Source organism: Phocoena sinus, chromosome 6 (genome assembly GCF_008692025.1).
Source record: "Phocoena sinus isolate mPhoSin1 chromosome 6, mPhoSin1.pri, whole genome shotgun sequence".
Taxonomy (NCBI): Eukaryota; Metazoa; Chordata; class Mammalia; order Artiodactyla; family Phocoenidae; genus Phocoena; species Phocoena sinus.
In genome coordinates, this window is record NC_045768.1 from 7,862,515 (window position 1) to 7,885,100 (window position 22,586).

The 22,586-nt window shown below is 49.8% G+C and overlaps 1 protein-coding gene across 18 annotated transcripts; it reads left to right on the forward strand.

Annotated features, from left to right (window-relative positions):
* Positions 1 to 38: 38 nt before the first annotated feature.
* On the forward strand, positions 39 to 22,332 carry ST6GALNAC6 (ST6 N-acetylgalactosaminide alpha-2,6-sialyltransferase 6). 18 transcript variants are annotated; one of them, XM_032634714.1, is made up of 8 exons: positions 39 to 1,782; positions 1,910 to 1,962; positions 6,559 to 6,613; positions 8,252 to 8,342; positions 10,319 to 10,498; positions 11,961 to 12,367; positions 20,074 to 20,181; positions 20,874 to 22,332. In XM_032634714.1, exons 3-8 carry the CDS (start codon positions 6,588 to 6,590, stop codon positions 21,061 to 21,063), a joined length of 1,002 nt encoding a protein of 333 aa, XP_032490605.1. In that variant the 5' UTR covers positions 39 to 1,782; positions 1,910 to 1,962; positions 6,559 to 6,587; the 3' UTR covers positions 21,064 to 22,332. The 18 variants fall into 18 exon arrangements, with proteins under 18 accessions (XP_032490605.1, XP_032490598.1, XP_032490604.1 ...); XM_032634707.1 differs by having other exon boundaries at positions 39 to 5,406; positions 6,559 to 6,743; positions 20,878 to 22,332; XM_032634713.1 differs by having other exon boundaries at positions 39 to 5,406.
* Positions 22,333 to 22,586: the final 254 nt, after the last annotated feature.

Here is a 22,586-nt window from a genome sequence, read left to right on the forward strand (position 1 = left end):
GTGCCTGCATGTTTCCTCCCCAGGAACCTACCCGCTTCCCCACCAGGTCAGGGAGTCTGACCCCATGACTGCACTTGACCCAGGGAACACCCCAGCTCAGAGGCTTCCATGGGATCCCCACCCTGTACCCAGTGGGAGGAGAGTCAGGGTGGGAGGAAATTCTTCCATATCATGTTGCCTTCCTGGTCCAGGGTCAGATTTCACTGGCCTTGCCAGTTAAATTCCCAGTTAACTCTGGGGTTGGTTACACTGCTAGAAAGGAAGGAGGGCAGGCTTGGGGCTTTCCTTCTCTGAGTATCAGTTTGGTCACCTGTAAAGTGGAAAAGCACATCCACCAGTGAACAGGTAGCAAGGGTGTACAGCCACGCTGGGGTGGGTTAGAGTTATAGCCCATTTTACAGGTGAGATGAAGCTGCTTGGCTGAGCCAGGGTGCAATCCAAGGTCTGAGAGCTGCACCTGAGCGTCTGGGCCCTGCACCAGGGGGCTGGAAAAAGCCCACGGAGGCTTCACCCCCCTCCTTCCTTCTTCCCTCCTAACTTCCTCCCTCCCTCCCTCCTCTTCTGGACACCAGGAGACTAATGGAGGGCCGGGACCCCAGGCTGTCAGCTGGGATGGAGCCTAGGGTTCTAGCTTCCAGCTCCGGGGCTTGGCCCCTTCATTGGCTGGTGACCTGTGCAGAAACTGCCCCGGGGCACCACGCTTAGCTCAATGTTCTGCTGTTGCCACTTGAAATTGTTTTTTGTTTTTTTTTTTTAACAAGGGGCTGCGCCTTTTCATTTTGCACTAGACCTCACAAATCATGTAGCCATCTGTGCCAGGGAGTCTGGGTGACCCAGGACAGTCCCTCTCCCACCCCCAGCCTTCTCAGGAGAGACTGGAGACCTGGCACCTGGCCCACCTGCCTTTTGTGCTCTGCCTCCCCCTACTGGGTGCCAGGTGTGCCCAGAAGCCTCTGCAGGCATGCCCCCCCGGGCTGGGGGGCAGGGAGCACGCCTGTGGGAGGGAGCAGGCTGGCAGCTGAGCCACAGCTGCTGGCCCGGCAGCTGGCAAGTGTTTGTGAGTAGGCGTTGGGCAGAGGTAAGGGGGGAATGTAACCTGGCAGGCAGAGGGGCTGGTGGGGGAACTTCCGGGCCCAGAGGGAGGGCTCTGGAGTCAGACCTGGCCTCGTTCTGGCTCTACTTCCTGCCGCGGGACCCTGGCAGGTTAGTGCCTCCCTCGTGTGTAAAAGGTACTAAAGTAGTCCCTACCTCATGGGATGGTACAAACTGGGAGAGATGGCATCCGTAAAATGCCTGTCCCCAGGGCTGGCCCTTGACATGTGGGAGCCATCATCTTCAATGGGGTCACCCTTGCTCAGCCAGCCCTGCCCTCCTCGGTGGTGGTGGTTGGGCAGGAAGACTTCCCACTCCTATCAGCTGTGTCTGCTCACCACGTCATCCTCTGTCTGCAAGGCCCAGGGTCTGCTGGGTTTGCTAGGACTCCAACTCCACCCCCTCCCAGCAGGTTGCCTCCTCCTCCTGATCCATTGCCTGGGAGATGCTAGCCCAGCCCTTGGGGCGTAGTGCGCAGAGGCACCTCTGTCTTGGCCCTGTCCTTGGGTGGGTGGGATGTTTATTTCTGTGTTGGCCCAGATATTGTCCTTCTGGGGTGGTGACCCGGCAGGGACGATCCACGAGCTACTTCCTCCAGGCAGACGAAGATGACTGGTGACTGGATCTGGGCCTGCTGACAGCTCTCTGGACCCCCATCTCTGCCACTGCAGTTCCTGCAGCTTCCGGGAGGTGAGTTGGGGGACAGGAGCCTCCTCCCAGCCCTGAGGAGTGTGTCAGGGTTGGGGGGCACCTTGGCGTGCAGCCCCTCGTTGGGCCTCTGTTTTCCTGTCACACCCAGGCTCCTTTGTCTCCTCAGCAGGCCTGCTGGGGACGCCCCCTACTTCCTCCTGAGGACAGAGGGGAAGCTGGGTGAGTCTCATAGCCTGGAGGTATCTTAAGGAGCCTCTCCTGAGAAGGAACTTCGGGCCAGGTCAGGAACTCATCTAGCCAGGAGAGGACAGGAACCTTGGTTCTCCTAGGAACTGGTGGGCACCCATGTCCAGCGTCACCTGGGCCAGCCTGACCACTCCAGCCTCTGTCTGAGAAGAAACAGGTACTTCCTGGTTCCAGACCCACTGCCCAGAGGCCTCTGAGGGCTTTTTCCAGTATCCCATGGAAGGGAAGAATCCTAACAGTGCAAAGATTGCTAAGGGGTGAGAAGGAGAGAGTCACACCCTGGACCCCCATCCTGGGGCAGGAAGGGCTGAAGCATAGGCCACCTCCATCAGACTATGGGGGAGCGACTCCGGGGTGGGGGACCGGCTGCGCAGCTGCAGGCGGGGTCGGGGAGCAGCGCCAGGATTGACCGCAACCTGCCGTCCATGAAGGCCCTGGCGTGCCTGTGAGGCCGGCCTGGGGCTTCCAGGGGGCAGAAAGGCTTGTGGTTATTCAGCAGACAGGTCTGCTGGAATCCCAGCTCGGGCACCTCTGTGCTCTCTGTGCCTCACTTTCTCCCTCTGGAAAGTGGGAGTAACAGCAGTGCCCATAGGTTATTTTAAGGATTCAGCGAGGTATGTTTGCAAAGTGCTTATTAGCACAGGAGAAAGCACCCGACACACATGGAGCTGTATGGGTTTTCGTATCCTTGTTGTTGCTGTTGTTATTATTTTGGCCATGCCGCGAGGCATGGAGGATCTTAGTTCCCCGACCAGGGATCAGACCTGTGCCCCCTGCAGTGGAAGTGCAGAGTCTTAACCACTGGACCGCCATGGAAGTCCCCTTGTTCTTGGGGCCCAGGAAAGGGAAGCTAGCCCTAGAGCAGAGCCTCCTGGAGCAAGCCTGGCCCCAGAGACACAGCAGGCCTGACGGGGGAGCTCCAGGTCCGGATTTGGTCCAGGAGCTGGGCTGTGGCACCCTTTTATTTCCGGAGTCTAGGTCATTGGCCTGGAGCTGGGAGAAGGGCGAGGGGTGGATTGGGTGCCTCCACCCCTCGCCTCTACCCTGCCTGTGACCTCAAGGAAGGGGCTCCTGCTCTCTGAGCTCCCAGCAGTTCCGTTCATCAGGTGTCCTGCCTGACTGCCTGGCCTCCTGCTCCATGGTTTTCTGTCCCATGGCCAGCAGGGTGGGTCAGGCGCCGAGGAGGGCTGGGGTGAGGATGGGGCTGAGGCTCAGGAAGCGGATGGAGGTGGACACCAGGGGGGCAGGAAGCCTTGCATGCACCCCTGGCTGTTTGCACTCCCCCCGCACTGCCTGGTGGGCAGTGCCTCCTTGGCCTGGAGTCTGGACCTTGGGGGCCCCCTGACTTTTGTTTAAATTAAAAACAAAATGGTATTAACTTTCCAAATTAGTCCAATGCAAACCACCTGGAATTTTATGAAGCAGAAAGTGAAAATAGCACCTACCCCACTCTCCCCACAGCCACTCTCCAGGGGAAACTACTGCCAGTAGTCCTGAGTGGATTCTTCCAGAAGCCTTTTGTGTGCATTTACAAACATATATGCATAGATAGTTGTATAAAAAAAAGGAATCATGTTATACATGCAGTTCATTTTTTATATTAAAAATAAATTTTTAAATATAAAAACATTGACCATTATCTCAAAAATTTTGGAAAATACAGTTAAGCCAAAAGAAGACAGCAGCCCATAATCTTATCATTTGAAAAATAACCACTGTTGACACTTTAATCACTATGATAGGCAAAAGTATCTATTTTCATTTGATTTTTCTTCTTTTTCTCACCTTTTAAAATACTGTGTTAGGGCTTCCCTGGTGGCGCAGTGGTTGGGAGTCCACCTGCCGAAGCAGGGGACACGGGTTCGTGCCCTGGTCCGGGAGGATTCCACATGCTGCGGAGCGGCTGGGCCCGTGAGTCATGGCTGTTGAGCCTGCGCGTCCACAACGGGAGAGGCCACAACAGTGAGAGGCCCGCGTACCGCAAAAAAAAAACAAAAAAAAAAAAAACTGTGTTACACCCGAATGACAGCATGCATTATACTTGTAAAAATAAAACACATATAATGAACCTCTTGAACACATGTCCCACTTAAAGACCAGACCTTCGTTATTATAACTTGTACACCCCTGCCTTTCTTCTCCTCTCCCTCACCCCTCCCCACAGAGACTGCTGTACTCTTGACTTTTGCTTTTAAAACTTTAATCAGTCTGATAGGCAAAACTATCTCCTGTCCTATGACAGGCGGCCTACTGCCTGCTGTATGCTTAAACAGTATATTGTGTAGTTTCATTTGTCTTCCAGGACCTGGCTTTTTCACTCCTCATGTCTGTAAGATTCATCCATGTCATTCCCCCCCACCCCCGCTATATAATATTTCACCATGTGAACGTATCATAATGTAATTTAAAAATTCCATTCTCCTTGATAGCTATATGAGTTGTTTCCAGTTTTGTATTATTTCAAGCATTGCTGCTATGGGCTTTGTTACATACATTTGCAAGAATTTCTCCAGGGTATATACCTAGGAGCAGAATGCAAAAATTTCCAACTTTGTTTTCCAAAGTGATTATAAAGGTACATTTTAAAAACTCGCTTTCTTCACTTATTACATATCCTGTAAATATCCTGGACATCTCTTCCTGTCGGTGCCTATTGACCTGCATCATTCATTTTAGCGGGGCTGTGTCTTTGTTCATTTAACCAGGTGTCCAGGCTACTTAAGTTATTTTTCACTATCGCATAAAATGATGTAATGAATACCACGATTATTATAAGAAGTAATGTAACAGTTTTAATCCTAACAACACCCTGTGAGGTTGTTCTCCCTATTTCCAGGAAGCAGGGGAAGTGTAAGTAAGTGCCAAGGCCGCACAGCTAGCAGACGGCTGGGTCGAACTTGAATCCAAGAGTGGATCCCTGAGTTCACCCAGGGTGACTACTGGGTGCAGGGCTCTGGAGGCCCGAGGTAGGGATGCCCAGGGAGAAACTCAGCTGATTCCAAGCGCAGTGTGCTCTAGGACTCAGTTTCCCCATCCCCGTCGAGGTAACAATAAAGCGAGGTAGAAGTGGGCCTGACCCACACTAAATGTTCTCCGGAAGACTGTTGTTATTGTCGTTGTCACTACAGGCTGCCCAGAGGAGTAAGCGAGGCGCTCACGTGCCCCGGGCCGGGGCTCGTCCGCCCCTCACCCATCCCCGCCTGCACCGCCCAGGGGCGGGGCCACCCGCGGCCCCCGAAGGCTCCGCCCGCCTCCCAGGCCTGAACCGGAGAGCGGCGAGCGGCGGCGCTAGGACCCGGCGGGCCTGGGCTGCGGCGGGGCCTGGGCGGCCAGAGTGGCGCGGACCCTGGCTCTTGGCTCCCGGCGCCATGTGAGGGGGCTCGGGGGTCGCGGGGAGCCGGGCGCTCCCCGGGGGAGGTGAGCTGGCGCCGCGCGGGGGCGGGCAGCGGGAGGGGGGCGCTGCCTGCGCCCCTGGTGGTGGTGGGGCCGTCAGGAGCCGCTGGGGATGGAGATTGATATTGGGGCCCCTGGGGCTCCCCTAGACCCACTCACTCTTGGCAACCGCGCCTGGAGATCCCGGTCCCCGCGCCCAAGGGCTGTCGCGGTGTTAGCGGGGCCTCCTGCCGCTGACTACCCCATTAGAGCTCGGGGACCCTGCCGCCGTCCTGCCTCCCTTCTCTTCCCAGCTGAGGCTAGAGCTCCGTACCCCCCGGAGTGCTGGAGTTGGGGGGTTCAGCGCAAGCGGGGCGCAGAGGGTGAGTCGTCCCCCTCCTAGGTGCACCCACGGTTTCGGCGCCCCCTATTTGGAATTAGGAGCCCCCCTCCCCCTTCTCCCGGGAGCTCTCCTCCCACGCGGCTCGTGGGGGCGTCCCGAGCCTGCAGGAGGACTCCCCGAGCTGGGAGAAGCAAAGCCCCCAGACAGAGGGCAGGGTGTGGCCCCATAGCCTGAGCTCACGGTTTCAGCCCTCCGGCTCGGCCCACCATGGGGCTGAGTCCACGATCCTGGCGCAGAGCTCTGGGCTGCTACCTCCCTAGCCTGAGCAAGTCGCTCCCAACAGTCCTGCTCTCCGGTGCTGGGCCAGGTGCTGGGAACGCACTCAGTGGCCTCTGGTCAATTCCAGCCCTGGGGGATCCTTGAGAGAGATCCAGTCAGGCTCAGCCCTGGGCTGCTCCCTGGAAACGAGCATGGAAATAAGGCACCCCAGCAGGCTCTGGACAGCTCTGCAAGGCACTTTGCCTCTCTGAACCTCAGTCTCCTCATCTGTGAAATGGGGATAAGAGCCCCTGCTGTGCAGAATTGCCAGGAAGATTCAGTGAGTGGGTGATGCTTAGCAAGGGCTCCGCATTTATTGATATTAGAGGGAAGTTGCTGGGCCATGCATCAGAGGGCAGGGGAGTGTTTCTCTGGCAAGCTCGTGGAGAGGCAGGCCTTGAACAATGAATAACCACAAAACTAACAGCTGCTGGCACTGATCAAGCACTTTCAAATCCTGTGCTCCCGTTGCCACATCTGCTTGAATCCTCCTAACAACATTGTGAGTTACCTACTCTTATTATTCCATTTCACAGATGAGGAAACTGAGGCTCAGAGAGGTCACATGGCTTGCCCGAGGCCCCTCAGCCAGTAAGTGGTGGAACCGGGATTCGCACTTGAACATGAGATGCTGTACTGACCATGGTCTTCTCAGAGCAGGATTGTGACGGGCCTGACCAGGGGGACAGTGGTCCTGGCTGAGGGCACTGCTCAGGCAAAGGTGGGAAAGTGGGGGGTGGGCCTGGGAACTGGAGTGCTCTAGTGTGTCTGGAGCTTGGGGCATCCGAAGGAAAGGGTAGTGAGAGGGGAGGCTCAGCTCAGAGAGGCAGCTGGAATGCTAGAGGCGTCAGGGTAGATGGGGACTACCCAGGGATCTGGATGACTTTTGCCTTAATGGGCTATGAATCTAAGAACAAGCCGCTCTTCCCTTCTGATGAGCCGCAGTTTCCTGATCTGTGCCGCAGGGACTGGACCCTGTGAGAGTCCGGATGAGAGTCCTAGGGGCCTCCCTGCATGGCTTTGAAGGCTGGCTGCGAAGGCTGGCTGCGGAGAAATCTGAAGCTGGGTTTGGGAGGAGGGGGCTCCCGAGCAGAGGGGGCGGGGTTGGGTGGTGGGCGGAGTTAAGACCCAACCAATCAGGAGCGGCGTGGGGGCACCTCCTTTAGCTTGGGGTTCTCTGGCTATTCCTGGTGGCGGTGTAGGAGTAAACAGCTGCTAGGTCAGGGGGCGGAGATAGTGGCGGGAGATGGGAGGCCCCTGGAGGGAAGGACGGAGCTGGGAAGCTCCTGGGCCCCAGTTTCTCTCTCTGCTCACTCTCCTTCCCTTAGTGCCTTCTGGCCCCGAATCGGCTGGAGGTGGCTGGACACAAGTATTTACTCACTTTTGACAGGTGGGGAAATTGAGATCTGCAGAGAAGCTGCGTCCTGCGTGGATGGGCGGGGGGCGTTGGGGAGTGTGGAGCAGAGCTGAGCTTGTATGGTCCCGGACCCCACTGCGCCCCAGGGTGGGGCTGTGATTATAACCATTGGACGGATGAGTCTGAGCCCTTAACCCCCAAGATCTTATTAATGAACAAAGTCAAAGGGGAAAAAAAAGATAAGAATGAAGTCATCCAGCAGTCCTCCTGCACCCATCTCCAGGGCTCTGGAGACACAGCAGAGAATGTGAGGCCCTGTGCCAGCTGCGACCTCAGAGAGCTCTCAGCGGGGAGGTGGCACGCAGGGCACATTCCTGGCCCACCTCAGGCTGGGAGGATGAGTGGGCACGAACAACATTGTGGAGGGTGTCCTAGTCAGAGGGGCCAGTTTATGCAAGACCTGGAAGGGTATGAGTTTAGAGGAGTTTGGGGACCTACAAGGAATGTTATTCCCAGGCCTCAGGAACATAAGACAGGGTTTAGAGTAGGCGTGTGAATGGGGCTCCTGCTGGGTGGGGGGCAGGCCCCCCCAGCAAGGGAGCCAGTTTTAGGCCTGCCAGCTGCCTTCGAGCAGAGTGGGAGAGTGCACGGGCAGAGACAGAGGCAGGGCTCTGCCACCACCTGGCTGTATGACATCAGGCCGGTTTCTGCCGTTTCTGGGCCTCAGTGTCTCCACCTGCAAAATGGGTACAGCCCTGAGCCTTGAAGTCATGGGTGGGTAGGAGGGCTGGCAGGGGTGGGGAGGGTGTAGCCTAGGACCAGCTGGACTTGGGGGAAGGCACCCGGGCCATAACTCTTTCTGTGGCTTGCAGGTGTGATCCCACACCCCTGCCCCCTGGACCACCTGCAGGGCGCTGGCCCCTGCCCCTCAGCAGACGCCGGAGAGAGATGAGTAGCAACAAAGTAAGTCCCCCTTCATTTCTTGTCCCCATCTCAGCTTCTTATTTCCCTCCGTGAAATGGGCTCCTTTGGACCTGCCTCAGACCCAGGCGCTACAAGTCTCTCTTCCCTGCCGAGAAGCTGCTGATGCCTGGGAGACCCTGGTGTGAGCCCTGCTGTGGCCACTGATCTGTGTGGCCTGGGCAAGCTCCTGTCTCTCTCTGGGCCCAGGTCCACCTCTCTCCTCCTAGACTTGACTGGTCCATCTGTGGTAAAGGGCTGGCTGAGAAGGTGACTGTGGAGTGCTGTGCAGGGGGTGGGGGTGGGGAGTGAAGGTGAATGGGAGGTTGGGAGAGGGGGCAGTGGTCAGAGTCAAAAGTGACATGATATTATGAGCATCACTCTGAGGGTTTCAGGGTTCCCCATGATCCATTCATTTATGCTTTCCTGAGCACCTACTATGTGCCTGGCCCTGCACACCCCTTTCCTAGCTGCACTACAGCTTTGGCAGAACCTGGGGGTTGGGGGTGGGGTGATCTGAGTGTGTCTGGGTCCAATCCAGAAAGAGAAACCACTCAGTAATTTGAATAGAGAAAGTTTAATATAAAGAATTACTAATTTTAATTGTGCATTGGAGTAACAGGGGATTAGAACTCTACAGAATACAGGGGTAGCAGGTATAAGGAGCAGCTACTGGGAATTTCCAGTCGTTAGGACTTGGTGCTTCCACTTCTGGGACCCAGGTTCGATCTCTGGTTGGGGAACTAAGATCCTGAAAGCCGTGTGGCACGGCCAAAAAAAAAAAAAAAAAAAAGGAGCTGCTACCACACCCAGGGTTGAGACCCAGGCCTTGCTGGGCTGGAGAGGGCACAGCTCTGGCCCACTGGGTGGCAGAGAACTCACTGTGGGGCTGTGCTGTGGAAGTTGTCATAAATCCACCTGCTAGGCTACAGGGAAGGCTGTTCACAGGAGATAACTCCCAAGAGACACTTCAAGCATCAGATAAAACTGCTCCGGGGAGGGGAAGCTTACATTTTTTGGGTGTCGAGTGTGCCACGTGAGCGCAACTCTGGAGAAGCTGTGGTCGCAGCAGGAATCAGAGGCACTCTGCTTCAAAACTGCCTGAGGCTGGATGCTGGAGGAAGCTGCTGGCCACTGGGAGAAGCCATGCACAATGTAGAAGCAAGTTTACCAGCGCCAGGCCCAAGGCCCCCAGAACCAGGAAGCAAACTCCCTTCCTCCTGACATGTCTCTCCGGCGCCCTCTACTGACAAAGTTTATTATGCAGTTCGCTGGCAAGGAAAAACCTGTAAAGGGCCCAGATCCGTTTTCACAGAGCAGGCAAAAAGAGTAAACCTGAAGCTGAGAAGCAGTACATTAATAACCAGCCCAGGGGGCTCAGCACAAGAAGCCAGGACTCCCGGGTCCCACCTAGCCTTGCAGACCCCAGGCAAATAAATACCAGTGGACACTTCGGATATCACTTTCCTGCCCTTTGCCATATGTTGGTGTACTGACTACCCATGCATCCTGATTCCTGACCAGATCCTTTCCCTTCAGGTTTAAATGAATGGTAAACATTTATAAAGAGTTACTGTTTGGGGGAAGACCTAGACCCTCTCGTTGGAATGTCCCACCTGTCTCCAAGCATCCTTCCAGCTGCAACTGGAAGGATCCTTCTGACCCACACTTCCAATCTCATCCAGCAAACCCTGAGAACCTTCTGTGCTCTGGGCCCAGCCCTAGGAGCTGAGATACAGTGGGGATCAAAGCTGACTCAGTCCCAGCCCTCAGAACTCATGGTTTAATTGAGGGGGACGGCTCTTTGAATGCAGCGTGATTGGTGCTGTGATAGGCGGTGCTCAGGGGGCTGGGGGAGGCCTTCCTGGGGGAGGTAGTGCCTGAACTGGTCTGGAATAAAGAGCAGGAATCAGCAGGCATGGTAGGTGGCAAGGAGCCTGCCGGGCAGCTGGGCCCTCACTGGCCTCTCCCCTCTCCAGGAGCAGCGCTCAGCGGTGTTCGTGATCCTTTTTGCCCTCATCACCATCCTCATCCTCTACACCTCCAACAGTGCCAATGAAGTCTTTCATTATGGCTCCCTGCGGGGCCGTACCCGCCGGCCCGTCAACCTCAAGAAGTGGAGCATCACCGATGGCTACATCCCCATTCTTGGCAACAAGGTAGGGCAGCTGCTTTGGGAAGCTCCCTGGGAGCTGCCTGGAGACTAATCCTCCCCATTGCCCACCATCGCTGCTCCCACCTCCTTCTTCTCCTCCACCTCTTCTCTCTGCTTCCACCATCCCTCCTAAAGGAAAGGGTGAATCCCAAGAGTCCAGTGCCTTCAGCCCCTTGTTGGCCGTGTGACCTCAGACAAGTACCATGTCTCTCTCTGGGCCTCAGTTTTCTCCAAGGTCCCACCCTTAGTGCTAATATCCTATCATCTCCTGAGTCAGAATCCCTTTGGAAAAGTCTCTGGTTTTCACTGATCTCTGTCTCTGTGTGGGAGTCTACATAGGCTTTCGGAGTAGGACACTAGGGTACTTGACAACACAACAACAGTAACAGTAATGGCTGCCCATTGTCAGTTGCCTGCTGTGCACTGAACACTGTGATCAGCAGTAATCCTCATACCAGCCCGGTGAGGTTAGCATTATCTCCCTTGTGAGGCTCAGAGAGGTGAAGTCACTTGCCCAAGGCCACACAGCAAGGGAGGGGAGGAGCCCCAGGGTATTGCCCCAATGCCTGATGAGCTACAGCTGTGTCAAGAGGCCAACAGTCATTCTGGGGCTTCTGTTGGCCTTGGGTAACCATGAAACTCAGGTTGTGTTTCTGGAGTTCACCCTGTGGTCCTCTGAGCCCTAATGTTTTCCCTGGGGTCAGGGAGAAAATTATTGGCCTCAAGCATGGACTCCATCTTCTAGGAGGAGGTCTCCCCAGGCCCTGCCTACCTCTCTCTCCTCCCTCACTAAAACCCTCATAAATCTCTCGGGGTCTTTGGCATACAGTGTGTTGGTCCTGGGGTTCTGTGGCCATATAGACCTGGGTTCAAATCCTAGCCCTGCACTCCTCTGCTGTATGACTTTGGGGACATCCCTGCATGGCTGTTCTGTTCTTTTGTTCCTTAACTCTGCCCCCACGAGCAGCCTTCTTTTGCTTCTCAACACACCATGGTCATCCCACATCAGAGCCTCTGGTCTTGCTGTTTCTCCTGCTTGAATACTTTCCCCTGCCTGGTTCCTTTTCATCCTTCAGGTGTCAGCTCAGAAAGGCCTCCCCAGGTGACTTTTCTAGGGCAGCTCTCACTCCTGCCACTCTTGATCCCCTGCCCCTATTTTATTTCCTTCCCAGCGTGTTTAACTTACCACCTGGCATTATTTTATCATTTACTTGTACACCGTGTCTCCCCAACCGTGAGCTTCTTGAAGCCAGGAGTGGGGTCTCTTTTGTTCATTGTTCTGTCCCTTGTACTTGGCCATTAGCCAGCTTGCTATAAAGATTTGTTGAATGTTGCATGAGTGGGCCTCAGTCTCCCTGTCTGTAAAATGAACATCGTAATTCCTGCTTCCTGGAGGCCTGGATGTACGGAGCACAGTGCCTGGCACTGAGTGGTCATAACCGTGTTGGCTTTCCTTACCCCCCCAGACTCTGCCCTCCCGGTGCCACCAGTGTGTGATTGTCACCAGCTCCAGCCACCTGCTGGGCACCAAGCTGGGCCCTGAGATCGAGCGGGCCGAGTGCACAATCCGCATGAATGACGCACCCACCACGGGCTACTCAGCCGATGTGGGCAACAAGACCACCTTCCGCGTAGTGGCCCATTCCAGCGTATTCCGTGTGCTGCGGAGGCCCCAGGAGTTCGTCAACCGGACCCCTGAAACCGTGTTCATCTTCTGGGGTCCCCCAAACAAGATGCAGAAGCCCCAGGGCAGCCTCGTGCGTGTCATCCAGCGGGCAGGCCTGGTGTTCCCCAATATGGAGGCTTACGCCGTCTCTCTTGGCCGCATGCGCCAGTTTGATGACCTCTTCCGGAGTGAGACAGGCAAGGACAGGTACCAACCTCCTGCCCGCTCCCTCTGGCCAGTCCTGTACTCCCTCTCAGCACGCTCCGCCCAGAGGACCTGTTGCTCCCAGCATGCACTGCTGTGAGGGTGTGGTCACTTCTTGCCACCTTGTGGTCAGGTTTCCTAGAGGAGTTGGCTTCATGTCCAGCTCTTAGCATGAGTCATTTCCAACACGCTCTGCATGGCCTCGTCTCCCCCGGGATGCGTGAATGGCTCTGAGAGACTAGGGCTCCCAGCATGCTCTACTCTAAGGTTGCACAGTCACTCCTAGCATCTTTCTAGGAGAGCTGCCCCATAGCATGCCTCATGGAAAGTGTTGACCGTACCCAGCACATCTTAACTTTAAGCACACTGTTGTTCTCAGCATGCTCTATTCTAAGGCTACATCACCCTCAGTATGCCCTTCTCTGACTAATCTCCCTAGAAAAGCTAAGCCAGTGCTATCCAATAGAAACATCATGCAAGCCACACACGTAATTAAAATTTTTATAGTAGCCACATTTAAAAAGTAAAAAGAAACAGGTGAAATTAAATTCAATCTATTTTTACTTAACTCAATATGTCCAACATATAGATGCTGTAAATATTTTGTTTGATTTATATCTAAATATTTAAAAATTTTTGGAGATACTGTAAATAGCATTAAAAAATTTTTTTTTTGGTTTCCCATTCATTGCTAGTATATAGAAATATGATAGATTTTTGTGTGTTGACCTTATATCCTGTAATCCTACTAAACTTACTTATTGGTTCTGGGAGACTTTTGTAGATTCTTTGGGATTTTCTGTGCAAATGATCATGATGTAAGGACATGCAAATAAGGACAATTATTTTTTCCTTTCCAATCTACATGCCTCATTTCTTTTTCTTGCCTTGTTGCACTGGCTAGTACTTTCAATATAACATTGAATTGTATTGGAAGTGGTGAGAGTAGACATCCTTGCCTTGGTTTCAGGCTTAGGGCGAGAGTGTTCAGTCTTTCGTCATTGAATGTGATGTTGGCTGTAGGTTTTTGAAGCTATGGGTTGAGGAAGTTATTAGGTTGAGGAAGTTCCCTTCTCTCACTGGTTTGCTAAGAGTTTTTTTTAATCATTCCTGGATATTGAATTTATCAAATGTTTTTCTGCATCAATTGGTATTTTATGGTTTTTCTTTTTGAATTTTATTTTTTATACAGCAGGTTCTTATTAGTTACATATTTTATACATATTAGTGTATATATGTCAATCCCAATCTCCCAGTTCATCCCACCACCCCTGCCACTTTCCCCCTTTGGTGTCCATATGTTTGTTCTCTACATCTGTGTCTCTATTTCTGCCCTGCAAACTGGTTCATCTGTACCATTTTTCTAGGTTCTACATATATGCATTAATATACGATATTTGTTTTTCTCTGTCTGACTTACTTCACTCTGTATGACAGTCTCTAGATCCATGCACATCTCTACAAATGACCCAATTTCGTTCCTTTATATGGCTGAGTAATATTCTATTGTATATACATACCACATCTTCTTTATCCATTTGTCTGTTGATGAGCATTTAGGTTGCTTCCATGACCTGGCTATTGTAAATAGTGTTGCTATGAACATTGGGGTGCATGTGTCTTTTTGAATTATGGTTTTCTCTGGGTATATGCCCAGTAGTGGGGTTGCTGGGTCATATGGTAATTCTATTTTTAGTTTTTTAAGGAACCTCCATACCGTTCCCCATAGTGGCTGTATCAATTTATATTCCCACCAACAGTGCAAGAGGGTTCCCTTTTCTCCACACCCTCTTCAGCATTTGTTGTTTGTAGATTTTCTGATGATGCCCGTTCTAACTGGTGTGAGGTGATACCTCATTGTAGTTTTGATTTGCATTTCTCTAATAATTAGTGATGTTGAACAGCTTTTCATGTGCTTCTTGGCCATCTGTATGTCTTCTTTGGAGAAATGTCTATTTAGGTCTTCTGCCCATTTTTTGATGGGGTTGTTTGTTTTTTAATATTGAGCTGCATGAGCTGTTTATATACTTTGGAGATTAATCCTTTGTCTGTTGATTCGTTTGCAAATATTTTCTCCCATTCTGAGGGTTGTCTTTTCATCTTGATTGTAGTTTCATTTGCTTTGCAAAAGCTTTTACATTTCATTAGGTCCCATTTGTTTATTTTTGTTTTTATTTCCATTACTCTAGGAGGTGGATCAAAAAAGATCTTGCTGTGATTTATGACAAAAAGTGTTCTTCCTATGTTTTCTTCTAAGAGTTTTATAGTGTCCGGTCTTACATTTAGGTCTCTAATCCATTTTGAGTTTATTTTTGTGTGTGGTGTTAGGTAGTGTTCTAATTTCATTCTTTTACATGTAGCTGTCCAGTTTTCCCAGCACCACTTATTGAAGAGGCTGTCTTTTCTCCATTGTATATCCTTGCCTCCTTTATCAAAGATAAGGTGACCATATGTGCGTGGGTTTATCTCTGAGCTTTCTATCCTGTTCCACTGATCTATATTTCTTGTTTTGTGCCAGTGCCATATTGTCTGGATTACTGTAGCTTTGTAGTATAGTCTGAAGTCAGGGAGTCTGATTCCTCTAGCTCCGTTTTTTTCCCTCAAGACTGCTTTGGCTATTCGGGGTCTTTTGTGTCTCCGTACAAATTTTAAGATTTTTTTGTTCTAGTTCAGTAAAAAATGCCACTGGTAATTTGATAGGGATTGCATTGAATCTGTAGATTGCTTTGGGTAGTATAGTCATTTTCACAATATTGATTCTTCCAATCCAAGAACATGGTATATCTCTCCATCTGTTTGTATTATCTCTGATTTCTTTCATCAGAGTCTTATAGTTTTCTGAGTACAGGTCTTTTACCTCCTTAGGCAGGTTTATTCCTAGTATTTATTCTTTTTGTTGCAATGGTGAATGGGATTGTTTCCTTAACTTCTCTTTCTGATCTTTTGTTGTTAATGTATAGGAATGCAAGAGATTTCTGTGCACTAATTTTGTATCCTACAACTTTACCAAATTCATTGATTAGCTCTAGTAGATTTCTGGTGGCATTTTTAGGATTCTCTATGTATAGTATCATGTCATCTGCAAACAGTGACAGTTTTACTTCTTTTCCAATTTGTATTCCTTTTATTTCTTTTTCTTCTCTGATTGCCGTGGCTAGGACTTCCAAAACTATGTTGAATAATAGTGGTGAGAGTGGACATCCTTGTCTCGTTCTTGATCTTAGAAGAAATGCTTTCAGTTTTTCACCATTGAGGATGATGTTTGCTGTGGGTTTGTCATCTATGGCCTTTATTATGTTGAGGTAGATTCCTTCTATGCCCACCTTCTGGAGAGTTTTTATCGTAAATGGGTGTTGAATTTTGTCAAAAGCTTTTTCTGCATCTATTTAGCTGATCATATGGTTTTTATTCTTCAATTTGTTAATATGGTGTATCACATTGATTTGCGTATATTGAAGAATCCTTGCATCCCTGGGATAGATCCCACTTGATCATGGTGTATGATCCTTTTAATGTGTCGTTGGATTCTGTTTGCTAGTATTTTGTTGAGGATTTTTGCACATATATTCGTCAGTGATATTGGTCTGTAATTTCCTTTTTTTTTTTTTTTTTTTTTTTTTTTGCGGTAGGCAGGCCTCTCACTGTTATGGCCTCTCCCGCCGCGGAGCACACGCGCAGGCTCATCGGCCATGGCTCATGGGCCCAGCCGCTCCGCCGCATGTGGGATCTTCCCGGACCGGGCACGAACCCGTGTCCCCTGCATCGGCAGGCGGCCTCTCAACCACTGCGCCACCAGGGAAGCCCTGTAATTTCCTTTTTTTGTAGCATCTTTGTCTGGTTTTGGTATCAGGGTGATGGTGGCCTCATAGAATGAGTTTGGGAGTGTTCCTTCCTCTGCAGTATTTTGGAAGACTTTGAGAAGGATGGGTGTTAGCTCTCCTGTAAATGTTTGATAGAATTCACCTGTGAAGCCATCTGGTCCCGAACTTTTGTTTGTTGGAAGATTTTTAATCACAGTTTCAATTTCATTACTTGTGATTGGTCTGTTCGTATTTTCTATTTCTTCCCGATTCAGTCTTGGCAGGTTGTGCATTTCTAAGTATTTGTCCATTTCTTCCAGGTTGTCCATTTCATTAGCACAGAGTTGCTTGTAGTAGTCTTTTAGGATGCCTTGTATTTCTGCGTTGTCTGTTGTAACTTCTCCTTTTTCATTTCTAATTTTATTGATTTGAGTCCTCTGCCTCTTTTTCTTGATGAGTCTGGCTGAAGGTTTATCAATTTTGTTTATCCTCTCAGAGAACCAGCTTTTAGTTTTATTGATCTTTGCTACTGTTTTCCTTGTTTCTGTTTCATTTATTTCTGCTCTGCTCTTTATTATTTCTTTCCTTCTACTAACTTTGGGTTTTGTTTGTTCTTTCTCTAGTTCCTTTAGGTGTAAGTTTGGATTGTTTATTTGAGGTTTTTCTTGTTTCTTGAGGTAGGCTTGTATCATTATAAACTTCCCTCTTAGAACTGCTTTTGCTGCATCCCATAGGTTTTCGATCGTCATGTTTTCATTGTAATTTGTCTCTAGGTATTTTTTGATTTCCACTTTGATTTCTTCAGCGATCTCTTGGTTATTTAATAACATATTGTTTAGCCTCCATGTGTTTGTGTTTTTTACGTTTATTTTCCCTGTAATTGATTTCTAATCTCATAGCGTTGTGGTTAGAAAAGATGCTTGATATGATTTCAATTTTCTTAAATTTACTGAGGCTTGATTTGTGACCCAAGATGTGATTTATCCTGGAGAATCTTCCATGGGCACTTGAGAAGAAAGTGTAATCTGTTGTTTTTGGTTGGAATGTCCTATAAATAGCAATTAAATCTATCTGGTCTATTGTGTCATTTAATGCTTCTGTTTCCTTATTTATTTTCATTTTGGATAATCTGTCCATTGGTGTAAGTGAGGTGTTAAAGTCCCCCACTATTATTGTGTTACTGTCGATTTCCTCTTTTATAGCTGTTAGCAGTTGCCTTATGTATTGAGGTGCTCCTATGTTGGGTGCATATATATTTATAATTATTATATCTTCTTCTTGGATTGATCCCTTGATCATTATGTAGTGTCTTCCTTGTCTCTTGTAACATTCTTTATTTTAATGTCTATTTTATCTGATATTAGTATTGCTACTCCAGCTTTCATTTGATTTCCATTTGCATGGAATATCTTTTTTCATCCCCTCACTTTCAGTCTGTATGTGTCCCTAGGTCTGAAGTGGGTCTCTTGTAGACAGTATATGTATGGGTCTTGTTTTTGTATCCATTCAGCGAGCCTGTGTCTTTTGGTTGGAACATTTAATCCATTCACGTCTAAGGTAATTATCGATATGTATGTTCCTATTACCATTTTCTTAATTGTTATGGGTTTGTTTTTGTAGGTCCTTTTCTTCTCTTGTGTTTTCCACTTAGAGAAGTTCCTTTAGCATTTGTTGTACAGCTGGTTTGGTGGTGCTGAATTCTCTTAGCTTTTGCTTGTCTGTAAAGCTTTTGATTTCTCCATCGAATCTGAATGAGATCCTTGCTGGGTAGAGTAATCTTGGTTGTAGGTTCTTCCCTTTCATCACTTTAAATATATCGTGCCAACCCCTTCTGGCTTGTATAGTTTCTGATGAGAAATCAGCTGTTAACCTTATGGGAGTTCCCTTGTATGTTGTCATTTTTCCCTTGTTGCTTTCAATAATTTTTCTTTGTCTTTAATTTTTGTCAGTTTGATTGCTATGTGTCTCAGCGTGTTGCTCCTTGGGTTTATCCTGTATGGGACTCCCTGCGCTTCCTGGACTTGGGTGGCTATTTCCTTTCCCATGTTAAGGAAGTTTTTGATTATAATCTCTTCAAATATTTTCTTGGGTCCTTTCTCTCTCTCTTCTTCTGGGACCCCTATAATGCAAATGTTGTTGCGTTTAATGTTGTCCCAGGGGTCTCTTAGGCTGTCTTCATTTCTTTTCCTTCTTTTTTCTTTATTCTGTTCCGTGGCAGTGAATTCCACCATTCTGTCTTCCAGGTCACTTATCTATTCTTCCACCTCAGTTATTCTGCTATTGATTCCTTCTAGTGTATTTTTCATTTCAGTTATTGTATTGTTCATCTCTGTTTGTTTGTTCTTTAATTCTTCTAGGTGTTCGTTCTTTAATTCTTCTAGGTCTTTGTTAAACGTTTCTTGCATCTTTTCGATCTTTGCCTCCATTCTTTTTCCGAGGTAGTGGATCATCTTCACTACCATTATTCTGAATTCTTTTGCTGGAAGGTTGCCTATCTCCACTTCATTTAGGTGTTTTTCTGGGATTTTATCTTGTTCCTTCATCTGGTACAAAGTCCTCTGCCTTTTCATTTTGTCTGTCTTTCTGTTAATGTGGTTTTCCTTCCACAGGCTGGAGAATTGTCTCACATGGTTTTTCTTAAGATTATTAATCTGATGGATTATATTGATTGATTTTTGTATGTTGAATCAGCTTTGCATTTCTGGAATAAACTCCACTTGGTTGTGGGTGTCTTATTCTTTTTATATATTGCTAGACATGATTTGCAGTATTTTGTTGAGATTTTTGTATCTATGTTTATGAGAGATACTGGTCTGTAGTTTATTTTGTACTGTCTTTGCCTGGTTTTGGTATCATGGTAGTGTTGGCCTCAGAAAGTGAATTGGGAAATATTTTCTCTTCTATTTTCTGGAAGAGATTGTATAGAATTGGTTTTATTTCTTCTTTAAATGTTTGGTAGAATTCACCAGTGAAACTGTTGGCCTGGAGAGTTCTTTTTCAGAAGATTTTAAACTATGAATTCAATTTCTTTAAGAGTTATAGGATATTCAGGTTATCTATTTCACCTTGAGTGAGTTTTGGTAGTTTGTGGTTTTCAAGGAATTGGCCCATTTCATCTAAATTGTCAAATTCATGTATGTCTTTTTTTGCGGTTTTCTTATTATTCTTTTAATGTCTTCAGGGTCTCTGATGATATCCTCTTTTTTTATTCTTGATATTGGTAATTTGTGTCTTTTCTCCCTTCTTTGTCAGTCTTGTGAGAGGTTTATTTTCTTTTAAACTTTCAAAGAACCACGCTCAATCAAATATATCCAAAATATTTTCAGTTCAAAATGATCAGTGACATATTCTACATTCTTCTTTTCATACTATCTAAGGAATCAAGTGTGTATTTTACACTGATTGCACGTCTTAACCACATGTCAAGTGTTCACGTGTGCCCGCACGTGGCTAGTGACTGCTGTAGTGGGCACACAGCCTGAGGTTCTTGGTTACTTTTTCCATGCCTTGCTCTGAACTTGTGGTCACTTCCGGCATCACCTTCTCTGTTTAGTCTCCCCTTAGGAGTTTTCTCCTAACATGTACATAACTGCTTCTACTTACCATGCTCTGTGATCATGGTTACTCCCAGCCTGCCCAGGTGTGACCAGTCTCCCCAGGAGTTAATTCCCAGCATGCTGTGTTCCTATTCCTCCCCTCAAAGGAGCAGACCCCACACCCCTCATCTCTGTCCAGACAGCTTGCCCTCTGCCAGCTTGCCTGTGCTGCCACAGCAGGGTTGGACAGGGGGTGACTGAAGTGGGGGGAAGGCCCCATGAGTGGGTGGGAGGAGTTCTGGAAAACCCTGTGTGGGTTGACCCTTCCTCCCTGCCTGCATGCCCCCTCATCGTGACCCCTCTCTGTCCCCAGGGAAAAGTCCCACTCGTGGTTGAGCACAGGCTGGTTCACCATGGTGATTGCGGTGGAGTTGTGTGACCATGTGCACGTCTATGGCATGGTCCCCCCCGACTACTGCAGGTGAGCACCCCCAGGGCGATGCCCAGCCATTGGCTGCAGGGTGGAGCTGGGGTCCCAGAAACTTGGCTGGGGTGCCTTCAAGGGCCTCTATTTTATAGTATTCAAACTGCTCTGCCAAGATCTAGGCTCTTTAGAGCTACCCCAGGAGCCTCAATCCCAAGCTTAGCCAGAGTCCAGAATTTGTGTATTAATAATAACTATTTTCATTATTACTATATGAAAAGCCCAGCAGGTGACAGCTGTTTTTTACCAAGTGCTGACCGTGTACCAAGCATGGCTTTTTATTATCTCATTTACTCCTTATAGTGACCCTAAGGGATAAGTGCACTATTCTTCCCATTTCATAGATAGAAAAACTGAGCAGGACGTTTTGTGAGTGGCCTCAGTTCCCACGAACAGTAAGGGGTGGGGGCCAGGCTCCAGAGCCCACAGTCCTTACCACTACCCCATATTGCCACCCTCTTGGGAAAAGGAAAAGTTTCCACTGCATTTAAAAAAAAAAAAAAGGAAAAAGAAAGTTTGAGAGTCACATACCTAGTCCATCCTACACCCATTTCACAGATGGGGAAACTGAGGCCCAGGGAGGGGCAGGGATTTCCCCCACTGAGGCCCTATAGCAGGTCAGGGGCTGGAAAGGGCAGGGTCCTGCTGGTGCCCACCTTGCCCTTATGGCCCCATCTGCTCTGCCCCAGCCAGCGGCCCCGCCTGCAGCGCATGCCCTACCACTACTATGAGCCCAAGGGGCCGGACGAGTGTGTCACCTACATCCAGAATGAGCACAGCCGCAAGGGCAACCACCACCGCTTCATCACGGAAAAGAGGGTCTTCTCATCCTGGGCCCAGCTGTACGGAATCACCTTCTCCCACCCCTCCTGGACCTAGGCCACCCTGCCTGTGGGACTCTCACAAGGGACACAGGAGAAGTGGGTCTCCGCCCAGCCGCTCGACCAAGGGCCATCGTCTGGCTAATCAAGGCTGGTCAGAGTGTCTTCTGGCCATTCCGGCCTTGAAGAGGATATAATCTCCAGCCGATCAGGGCCTGGGGGTATCTCTTGGCCAATCAGGGATTTGGGCTTCTATGTGGTTAATCGGGTGTCGAGGGTATTTCTTGTCCAGTCAGGGTCTGAGCATAGTCAATCAGGGTATTTCTGAGTAATCCAAGGCTAATGTCGTGTCGTTTCCCATGAGGCCTTGGTTCAGAGTCTCAGGACAGACTCTAAATCACTTCCTATTGGTTGGGGCAGTGGGGTCCTGTCCCAAGGAGGTGGGAGCTCGTGTCGTCCCCTCACTCCCCAGAGCCAGAAAGAGGTAGTGTGGTGGTGGCAGCTGTCTGGAGCCCAGGCAGGGGCATCTGTGGGATTCGGGGGGTTCCAGGCGTGGGAGGCAGGTGTCCGGGTCTTGGCTCTGCCGTGAGTGGCCTTGGACAGACCCCTTGCCCGCTCTCTGGGCATCCTTCTGCCTGTGTCAGGTTCTAGAGTCTGAGAACCCTCCCACCTCCTCCAACGACCACCTTGGGTCTGTCCTCCGTCAAGATTGGACCCCACCAGCCACCACCCCTTGCCAGAGGGTTCAGCTCTCTGAGGGTCTGGGGTTCCCTTCCCCACCTCCTCCTGGAAACTTGAGGATGTTTTTGCGCAAACTCTCCCAGGCTTTGGGGAACTCTGAAAAGAAGGGACAAGCCTTCAGCTGTTTTCCTAGCCTTTCCGCCCAGCTGCCATTAGCGTGGCCCTTAAAGAGCCAGGCCCCCTTTTCTGCCATCCAGCAGTGAGGTTTTCCACCTGTTGGAGGAGCCCTTGGGGCTGAGAGAGGGGGGATCCCAGCCCAACTGAGGTTCCCTGCAGCCCCTTTGTCTGCAGCTGCTGGAGTAGTCCAAGGGTCTCCCCCGACTGGGCCTGGGAAGGCCCTAGGGGGCTGGGAGCTGTTGCCTGTGTTCTGTCCCCACTCTCTCCATCAGGCACTTTATTGCTGGACTTCAGTGGGGTGGGTTTAATCCCTGCTCTTCTGGAGTCTTGAAGAGAAGACTGGAGGAGGCTGTGCAATGGGTCGAGTCAGGTGGAGCCATTGCACACTGGGGCAAGGGGTGGGGGCCGTCGACTACCCTAGACTTGGTTTTGTAATGATTTGTACAGGAATAAACACACCTAAGCTCCGGCTGCGTTTCCTGTGTTCTGGGTTCGAGCTCCGCTTTCTCTGGCCCTGCACTTCGGGCCCCATTGGGACAGTGCCCACACTGTCCAGGCTGGATGCCCACACACAAGCAGGATGTCCAGCTTTGTCAGCTGGCCAGTGAGTCATGCCTTTCACAGCTTGGGTGGAGACCTGGCAGCCCTGGGGGCTGTAGGTACGTGGGCTTCCGGAGCCAAGCCCACCTGGCTCTTCCAGTCTGGCCTCCCCTTGCCTGTGTG